The sequence below is a fragment of the Arachis stenosperma genome, chromosome 6 (assembly GCF_014773155.1).
Source record: "Arachis stenosperma cultivar V10309 chromosome 6, arast.V10309.gnm1.PFL2, whole genome shotgun sequence".
NCBI classification, from domain to species: domain Eukaryota; kingdom Viridiplantae; phylum Streptophyta; class Magnoliopsida; order Fabales; family Fabaceae; genus Arachis; species Arachis stenosperma.
In genome coordinates this window covers 21657697-21668621 of record NC_080382.1, presented here as the reverse complement: position 1 = coordinate 21668621, position 10925 = coordinate 21657697, and the positions used below count along the sequence as shown (strand labels likewise).

Below are 10925 nucleotides of genomic sequence, written 5' to 3'. Positions count from 1 at the left end.
TAGGGGTGAGAGTTAGAGTTTGGGTGTGTGTGAATCATTTGTAACAAACACTTGAGTAATAAAGTGTTCTTCCACCAAAGCTTCTTTTCTCTTGTGTTCTCTTGTGTTCTTAGCTTTCTTGCTAAGTATTGAGGGTTAGGCTGACTTGGTCTTAGCTCAAGAGGTTGAGTAAGTCCGAGTGCCGGCACGGTAGCGTTGGAGTGTGTCCAAGGCCGTGACAATAAGCACACTTGCATCCTACCTTAAAGCGTTCCGTTCTACAGCTTCCTGGACGGTGCGGCTCACCGGTTGAGCCATCCCATTGTATCTGCTCCTGACAAGTAGTGACAACAACGATGAATCTCCATCTTAAAAGCTACATGTCAAACTGAAGCTACATCTCACGGAATTTATCTAAAATAAGACACACCAAATATAATTATCTAAGTGAAAAATATAAGACACACCAAATAAATAATATTTAACTAAAATAAGTAAATATATTGTATGTTAATAATAAAAAGGAGACAAACATGCTTTGATCCAAAAGTACAAATAAAAAGTCCACAAATATAAAAGAAAAAGATTAAGTTAGGATAATATCCAAACAGGAGGACAAAAAAAATTAACATCTGATAATACTCTTCTACAGCTATTATCTTTCAAATTGAATATGCCAATATCATGACGCCAAATATCATCATCTGGGTGTAATCCAACCATACTATCAGTAAAATAGATCTTATTTCCCTTGCAATTGCTTGCCAATATCTGAATTGAAGAATTGAGTCCAACTACTAATACGTAATTCCCTAAATCATATATTCTTGACCATACTTTTGCATTTTTATTCAATTTATAAATATCGAATTTGATAGTCTTGTAATACCGCCACCATTCTGTGTGCTTCGTTAAACGAATATGTCTTACGACCATCAATAAACTTCCATCATCACAACCAATCAAATAGCTATATTGCATAATATTGGTGTCATGCTGATAAAGAGGTGTGCCTTCGTAAATTCTTCTCACTGGCTCTAATTTTTTCTTGATATGAAATTCATATAATTGGTGGTCAAAGTCCACTGCATATACCTTCTCTTGAAAAAATATGACATCCACAATCATCTTATGACTTGTTGGAAACTTGATCCATCTCGTATCATTGGCCTTGTAAAAAGCCAATTTTCGATATCCCCCATATATGACCACGGCCATAAAATCATTGTAACGATCATTGTTAGGTGCTGAATTCGTAATAACCTTATAAACATTGATTTTATGCATTGAAATCGTGTCCATCTCTAAAGTGCCATACGTGGACTCAAGATCAATAATACATTTGTCACCATGTATATCAATTACATTGGGAAGAGTTGAAATTGGAAGAAGATCAAAGCAAACCTTTGTAAATGGATTTAACATTCGTATGGTACCTTCATATATTAACACCATTATTATCCATCCATGACAAGATCCACGAACAAGGTTGTTTTGCAGCTCTGGCATTGTGAGATGGTAAATCTCCTTCTCTTCAAGAATACGGGTTCGTCTCTGAGTTAATTTTGAGATGGTGCCTACATGTATCTTAGCTTTTTTGGAAGATCTTTCAGCAGCAACAGTAGGAATAGGTAATAACAGCCATAAAACTTTGTTACCACTGGGGATAAGTGAAAGATTGAAGTTCCATTGCTTGCAAACCAATCGAAGGTGAAGGTATTCATCGTATGAATGGAACCGCTTTGTAAGTTGGTTCAATATATCTTGATGAATGCTTGCCCATTGATCATCTCCACCCATATCTGAATCTGATGTGTATACGGCGGTGGGATTTTTTTAGTAGGGTTAATTGAGTGTGTTACTCTCCTTTATATAATCATGCAGGATGCCCAGGGATTTGAATTTGGATGTCGTTACAATCACTTTTTGTTTTTAAATTAAATTCAAATTTTTAAGTTCAATATTATATAATCTTATAAGAATATTTTAATGTTTTAAATTTCAATGTCAAATTCAAATTTATAAGGACAAATTTATTTATCTATTTTATTACTTCTATTAATATTCTATTAATATATAATTCTATTAATCTATCTATCTATTAATATATTAAATTCAAATTTCTAAGTTCAATATTATATAATCTTATAAAAATATTTTAATATTTTAAATTTCAAATTCAAATTTATATGGACAAATCTATCTATCTATCTATTCTATTATATAATTGATAAGTAGGTTAATAATGCATTAAATATTGATTTTATATAATTATAATAAAGATATTTTTTTGTCAATGAATAATAGCTCAAATGACATAGACTCTCCATATTTAATTAAAAGATTGCGGGTTTGAATCTTCTATCTTTTCAAATTTTGAGCATGAGAAATCGTCCACACCTCCAATTTTAATATGTGTCATCAAAGTATTTATTCCAAACACTTACATTATTAGATAAAAATACACAAATGATTATATACTTTTAATGTTGATCCTCTTAGTGTTAGAATTTTGGTTCTGTGACTGGGTTAATCTACAAATCATTCAATACAAGAGTTTTAATCTAACTAGCTGACCCACAAAATAGACGGGTTTAATTTGGTTGGATCAAGTTTCAAACATTTGTAACCCAAGCATGAGATATCAATTTGGTAGTGGTCTAGTGGATTTGAGAGTCTTTTCTTTTATCCACATACATGTAAAACGCACGTTACTAATCGACTTATGAACCCATACAATAATTAAAAAAAAAGAAACACTTATTACGAGAAGTTGATTGAGCATCTAATGAATTCTTGCAATTAGAATCTAATAGATATTTAAACCAACCTGGTTCTAGTCGAATTAAATGGAATGTAATGGAATCTAAATATGAGTAATATAATTTTGGAGAGAAAGTTTATATGGTTTTTCACGTACAAAAATAATAGAAGTGGTGATCGAGAGTGAACTTTAATTTAAATAATATATTCTAGTTATTTTGATATTGATTATTCAGTAGTGAGGTGCCTGAGGTAGCAGAGAGTCAGAGAGCATGAGTGTGAGGTGAAGATTGCATGAGAAGAGATTTTTTTATTACGAAAATAAGGTCTAAGCTAATTTTGATATTATCGAAGTTCTTGAATATGATAAGTGATCCAAGAATCGTAGAGAATGAAGAGAAAAACAATGAAGAAATGTTTTCTTATGAAACAAGTAATGCAGAGTATTTTACTGCTATATACAGCAGTGAGGCTAGCTAACTTGGATGAGACGAGGACAAAAATTGTGACAGTTCACCATTCCCACAGCTTTAGTAGTACCTGTAGTGTGGAAAACATGCCACGAAAATAATGTATGTTATCAATTGATGTACATGTCGTGCATCCCGCGATTAACATATTTTATATCAATTCAATTAGATAACCTTTAAATATGTTACAATATTCAGCATTTTATTATAATAATTAAAAAAAAATAAATCAAGCACATCTAAATATTTTAAATAGATTTAATGTCTTTTTAAAATTAAATACATATTTAAAATACAAACTAAATAAATTTTAAATTTTAAATTTTAAATTTTAAATTTTTAATTTTTATTTCAGATTTAATATATTTAATTATTAATATATTATAATTTAAATACACATCCAAAAATCAAACTATTCAAAATAAAAAATTTTAATTTTAAAATTTTAAAATAAATTTTAAACCATCTAATTATTAACTAAACTCATTCAAAACCTCATAGAAGTAGAGAAGTCACATCTACGTATACCCTACATCCAAAACTCAGAAACTCACATCCAAAACTCAGCGGCACACTTTGAAAACTTAGAGAAGTCATCTTCCACCGTCGTTCGTCCGCGCCACCATCCTCCTCAGCCCTCATCCTCGGTGCTCATTGTAAAATCCCTCAAATACCCTTACTCCTCTTTTTCCCAAACAAAACCCTAACCCCATTTTTTCAAATTAAACCCACTAACACTTTTCTTCCAGAACCTTCTTCTCAATCCCCTCTTTCAATTCTACTACCTGCATTCTTCACAATGAACCTTACAACAACTACGTCCTGCATTTATCAACATTTTTTTACTAAGAGGAAGCTCCATCTTACTCTTCTTCTCACAACTTTTCTTTCGAGTAATTTATCAAACACTACTTGTGCATTGTTGATGGCTTAAGAGTTGGACTTGGAGCTTCGCAGATACACTGATTCCAAGAAAGGTTTTACTCTTCTTATACCCTCTTCTTGGACTAAGCTGGGGCAACTGCTTTGTTTCGAGATGCAAGTATGGGGAGCAACAACATTGGGGTTGTCGTGAACCCGGTTCATCTTGCAAATCTTGGAGATTTTGGGAGCTCCGAGTTTGTAGCTGATAAGCTTTTACAGACAGAAAGGTGTAAGGAAAGTACAAAGGAAGCTAAATTAATTGCAGCTTCAGAAAGATCAAGGAATGGAGAAGACAAAACAGAAGAGAGAAAGAGGATCGAAAGGAGAAATAAAGAGATGGGATGAAGAAAAGAAAAGAGAGAAGGATGACGCCGACGAGGGACTGCTGTCGTGTCGTTGCTGCTGAGGAGAAGAAAAAATGAGAACGTGAGCAGAGAGAAAGGTGTTGTCGCGGTTGGAGCTAGGGGATGCTTCTGCCGCCGTTGAGCCACTCTAACCTTGTTGCCGTCACCACAGCTGCAGGCGTGGAGGCTCGAAGTGAGACAACTTGAGAGAGAGTTCACAAACAGAGGGTCTTCGAAGAAAGAGAAAAGGAGTTTGCAGAGAGAGTGAAATGCGAAGGAGGAGGAACCGTCCGCTGCTACCACTGTTACCATCGTCGTCGCCACCGTTGGGGCTTGCTGTTGCCATTTGGGTGAACCTGAACCAAGCCCATCCTTGTTGCCAGAGCTATTGGTGTCCCTAGAGTTGAACCGTTTCTGTCACTATCCTGATCCAGCCTTTTTTTTCTGATTCTGTTCTAGCTTTTATGTCCTATTCTATCACCATTTAATCTGCCTTGTCTTTGTTTTAATTCGATTTTAGTTTTGCTTTGTTTTGGATTTCCAGAACTATCGCCAGCTCCATTTTGTCGCTACTCCAGTCCAAATTTTGCGCTCATTCGTTCCATTTCACTTCAATCCTCCTTATTTTGAATTTGGCACTCCGGGTTTGGTATCTTCGGTCCCTTGGGACCATGTTGTGAGTAGGCTTTACATTTATAGCCGTTAAGCTTTTGGTTTATACTATTATGAGTTTTTAATTATATTTATAAAACTATTATTGAAGAACTTTGATTTGATTATAATATTTGATTTATTATAGTTGAATAATTATTCTTATGAAATTCATATATTAGAAATTTTTACATGAGACTATATATATGTTTGATAAAACTTTATATTATTTTAGAATATTAATTTTATTCGAATATATACTTTTGAAGTATTAAAGTATTTGTTGGCACTCACTTAGAAATTATGAAATATGTTTCTATGATTGAAAAAGTATGATATGAAAATATTTCTGATAAGAAAATATTATCTGATTGATTTGATTCGATACCTTATATATTTGAGAGATTAAAGCTTTATTGTATTTAAAACAATATGTTTTGAATTGGTTTGGGAGACTCGTATTAGAAAACCGTAGTTAACGGTGGTTATGACGTTAAATTAGATGCATCTGACTCAGACTCCAGCTAGCAGGGGTGTTGCTAGCCTAACGTGTAGGCCACACGTTAGATTTGTTATTCTGTTAGGACACACAAGAGGAAAGGGCTACCCATAGAGGTAGAGCCGCCCATGTGTGGACTTTTGATTTGATTTCTGTATGAGAACTCCCTTATTGATTCACTTATTATTATCAACTATTATTTTCTAATTAAAGTTACTTTGATAATAATGTTTATATGGTCTCATGTCGATTATAGATGTACTGTCTAGTCACTGAGTTGTAAAACTCACCCCATTTTTTTTTTAAAAAAAATTTTCAAGAACAAATACTTGACTATGTGAGACTTTTTATTCAAGAGTAACAATCTGTAACGAGTACGTATTCTTTGTCGAGTTCCTAGATGTATATGCTCCATATGTCACAGACAGTATCCAACCATTTGTAATTATTTTATTTTTGTTAATAATATATAACTATTTATTTTAGAACTTGTAAAATATTTATAACTTTCTAATTCATCTTATATTTGAGTCGGTTTAGGCTTGCTAAGGGACTATTTTCCTGAGCACCGGTCATGGATCATTTTGGGCCATGACAAAGTGGTATCAGAGTTTAGGTTTAATCTGTGTAATATGGAGCAAGTGTCCTGTGGTAGAATCACAATTGTATAAATAGAAGCGCGCTTATTTATACAAATTGTGACACTATCAGAGGCCTATAGGAATGTCATCCTTGTCCTCTGTGTCATTGTTGTCTTTTGATTGTGATCATGCGTCTTTTGTCACTTCTTACTACTCCTGTCCCTTTGTATCCAATCTTGACTTATCATTTTGTAGCTTTTCTTGGACTTGCTTTTGCAATGACTTCAGTTTCGGTTTTGGTTCGCGATATCTGCTTTATAGCTAATGCTAATATTTCTCACTTTTGTGAATGTATGTTTTAATCTTCTTCATCTTCGTGTTGTTCTCTATGATTCTTGATGTCAATATCTCATGCATTACTTAGAAGATTTGATCAGTGTTTGCCATGGGTTATTATCTGATTCCCTTATAGAATTGTATTTGGATTTGTGGATTGCATGAATTTGTTGAGTTACTGATCAAAATGCTTTGTTCTACGAGTTTTTCTTCTTATGTTGATAATTTTTGAAGTTATAACATAATTTTGAATTGATTTTGATTCTTCTTTCAAATCAATAATTTTGAAAACTGTTATTTAGTTGCTCAAGAAGGACTATGTGATGAAACATATGAATAGAGTATTATTGTTGCTTATTCGATTTGTGATTTTGTGTGCTTAAGTGTAGTGAATTAAATGGGTGATTAGTTAGATGGATCAAAGGTCTTTCTAATCTAGAAGTTTATTTGAATTTGTCTAATTTGATAATATGGTTATATTATGGTATTGTGATGCTAGACATGGCTTTTCGGTCACAGAATTATTGTGATTATGTTGTTTTATAATTTTTCTATTGTTACTGAATTCTGATGATTTCTGTGGAATCTGATGCTTGTGAGAGAAATTAGTTATTTCAAGAGATTTTTAAGAGATATATGATACTTAAAGAAAGAGAAGAGAGCTAATTTTGCAGACTTAAATTGGAGAACATAGAGAAAAATTATTTAACTTTTGAATGCTTACAATATAATGTTTTATTGGTTGACACAACTTTCCATCTATTCAATTGGGATCCCTTCTATTCTGTTTAGATGGAAGTACAGCTTAGAAGACTTTCTATTATACTACCTTTATACTTTTTTCAGGTTTATCATTAGTTAGATTAAGAAATATTTTTCGTGATTATGTCAAAATGACTTCGTACTTTCAAGTGAATTTTTATGATCATGTTCATTATTTTAAAACTGGAAGTTGAAATAATTTGATTGGCTTGATTTTAGAAGTGCATACTACAATCGATGTGTCTGTGTCTTTTAATAATTCTGTGTTATGCTTTGATTTTATTGTTGCGATAGTGGATTACATTTAGACGCGAATGCCTTACTAAATGGCTGTTCAAACAACTTATTTTATGTGTATTATCATGACAAAAAAATTCCTTTATGTATAGATGAGGGTGTGTTAGAATCAGCTCTGATAATTTTATTTGTTTCGGTGATGTTTGTCTTTTATTTTTATTAGCTAATTTCAGATATATAACTGTAACAATAATGCTACTTTGTTGTTTGAATTTGATTTTAAACTGAATATTTGCTTGAGTGGTATCTCAGTTTATTAATTGTGAAGGGATTTGGTCTACTCTCAAACGAATAATGCATGTGAAGGTAAAATATAAATTATGAACGCTTGCTTTTGTTGATGAGTAAAAGATGAACTTTGCTTTTTGGTTAAGATATGAAATTTGAAAATCTTTTTAACCCTTATTTTTTTTGAAAATTCCTCTATTTTCAACTATTGTTTTATTATAAGAGATTTGGAGAGATTGATTTTCTGAGTTTGTGAGATTGAGATTATAGGTTTTAGATATTGGAAAGAATTTTTTGCGATTTTGGATGAAAAAGATTGGCTATCTAATTCCCTAAAGTTGAACAAATTCTTTATGAGTTTTTTCCTTATTAAATTTACGGATTATCATAAAGTAGGCATTATATATATATATATATATATATATATATATATATATATATATATATATATATAATGATTACTTTTCTAATTTTATGACAGTTTTGGTACTTGTTTGCAATGTATGAAAATTGGAAATGTTTAAATTCTTTTAAACTGATGGGTTCATTTTGAGTCATTGGATTTAATCTTAAGTTGTTTAACCCTAAAACTTGTTAACATGAGAAATGATGGGTATGAATTAATCATAGTTTGATCTTGGAAATGTCAAATTTATCAATATTTTCTTTTCATGAGTTTCTTATTTTTAGTTCGTTCATTTATTTTGAATTTTTTTTCATATGTTGCATTTGCTCATTCTAAATATTTCCTTTATTATTATACTTTAATTAATTGTGTTTGAATATTCCATTTTTTTATTGCTGTTGATGTTTAGAAGTAGAAATCTCCAGGTGATACTATTTTTTTTCTTATATATGCTAGCTTCTAATTTTGGATGCAACATCTATGTCCTTTTCCTAATTTGCTCTCTCAGTTATTTGCAATACTTTTATCATTTTTGGCCATTTAGAGTCTTGATGATGATGTTGATGAGGAATGGTTATGGAATAAGAAATATGGTGAAGCTTTTTCGGTGATTTCAATATTTACTTATGCCCTAAAGCCTCTTATGCTATGATGATATTGTTCGGTTGGACTCTGTTTTGTTTTGTTTGCTTTCTAGTTTTGTTGAAAAAAAAATATATTTCTATCTAGCGATGTCACATCTACGGAGGACTAGAAATTATAACCTGCGAGAAATAGTTCTTCTAAGCTCTTTCATTTCCTTTATTTAAGTAATGGTAATCTTTAAGTTTGGGAATGTTAGGTGTTCTTCTTGGGACGGTTTGTGTTGAAGTATGCGCTATAATCGTACTACGTGATTTGATGTATCATTCATTCCGTTATATTTCATATCAGAAGTTTCTTGTTTTAATTCTTGTTGAAATGAAATTTGATTATTTTGTTTCATGTCCTACATCTTATGCATATCTCGATCTTATCGTGCTTTTGGCTATCCCATAGATTCTCGACAACATAGATGTTGACGTTGCATTCCTTTGCGTGAATTATGTAACTCCTTGATGTAATCTGAACTTGCTTTATTGATACATCATATCTTCTAGTATTCTCAAATTCTTGATCCAGGTCTTCTCTAAAAAGGTTTTTGATTTGATTCTTTTCTTGTCTTATCGTGTCCCCAATCATCCACTTAAATCTTTGTAAAAAAAAATTGCCATTGACTTTGGTTACCTTCTTTTGGTGAACTTTGTATTTCTTTGATTCTACTTAAAATTGTTTTGACCTAATGCACTATCTTTTCTTTTATTGTTTCTATCAAAATTTCTTGATTCAGATTTTCTCGTTAAGATTCAATTAACTCTCTTTCTAGGACACTTTATTGTTTCTGTACATCATTACTTAATTGAAATCTTAAGCATTCTTTCACATTCGTGTGAACACTATATGTGAGGTTTGTTCTCTCTTCCCAAGTTTTGAATCCTTTTGAGTAAACTCGTGCTTATTTTGGCGTCACGTGCAATTCCCAGATAGCAAACGATACGTTAGTTCATTAGGACACAGCTTATCGATGCTGAAGTTTGAAAAGTTGTAATTTTAAGACATGACATAAGACCGGTTGCATCCATGGATATATACTACAGAACCAAGAAGAGTATGAATTAAGATTGCATTTTGAGGAGATTGACGAACGAAGTGAAGAGTGTTATGTACATCTGAGCTGTCAAGGGAATATGGGTCGGTGAATGTCAACCGCATCTTTTTAATGAAAACTTATCTTGTAACTTTTGCACCTTTTTATACTTCTTTCTCATATTTGGTAAAGTGCTAAAACCAAGTAAAGTCTTGCAGATTATATCAATTTTCGAGGGCAAAAATTTTTGTAAGGAGGTTAGAATGTAAAATACCTCAAATACCCTTACTCCTCTTTTTCCCAAACTAAACCCTAACCCCATTTTTTCAAATCAAACCCACTAACACTCTTCTTCCAGAACCTTCTTCTCAATCCCCTCTTTCAATTCTACTACCTGCATTCTTCACAATGAACCTCACAATAACTACGTCCTGCATTTATCAACATTTTTTTACTAAGTGGAAGCTCCATCTTACTCTTCTTCTCACAACTTTTCTTTCGAGTAATTTATCAAACACTACTTGTGCATTGTTGATGGCTCAAGAGTTGGACTTGGAGTTTTACAGATACACTAATTCCAAGGAAGGTTTCACTCTTCTTATACCTTCTTCTTGGACTAAGCTGGGGCAACTGCTTTGTTTTGAGATGCAAGTATGGGGTGCAACAACATTGGGGTTGTCGTGAACCCAGTTCGTCTTGCAAATCATGGAGACTTCGGGAGCCCCGAGTTTGTAGCTGATAAGCTTTTACAGGTAGAAATGTGTAAGAAAAGTACAAAGGAAGCTAAATTAATTGCAGCTTCAGAAAGATCAGGGAATGGAAAAGACAAAACAGAAGAGAGAAAGAGGATCGAAAGGAGAAATAAAGAGATGGGATGAAGAAAAGGAAAGAGAGGAGGATGAGCGAGGGGCTGCTGCCGTGTTGTTGCTGCTGAGGAGAGGGAAAAATGAGAACACGAGCAGAGAGAAAGGTGTTGTCGCGATTGGAGCTAGGGGATGCTTCTGCCGCCGTTCAGCCAC

At 32.6% G+C, this 10925-nt stretch overlaps 1 protein-coding gene across 1 annotated transcript; it reads right to left on the bottom strand.

Moving 5' to 3' along the window:
- Positions 1-570: 570 nt before the first annotated feature.
- Positions 571-1779, bottom strand: LOC130933870 (F-box protein SKIP23-like). The gene has a single exon (XM_057863477.1). The coding sequence runs from the start codon at positions 1777-1779 to the stop codon at positions 571-573; it is 1209 nt and encodes a 402-aa protein (XP_057719460.1).
- Between the last annotated feature and the right edge of the window lie 9146 nt (positions 1780-10925).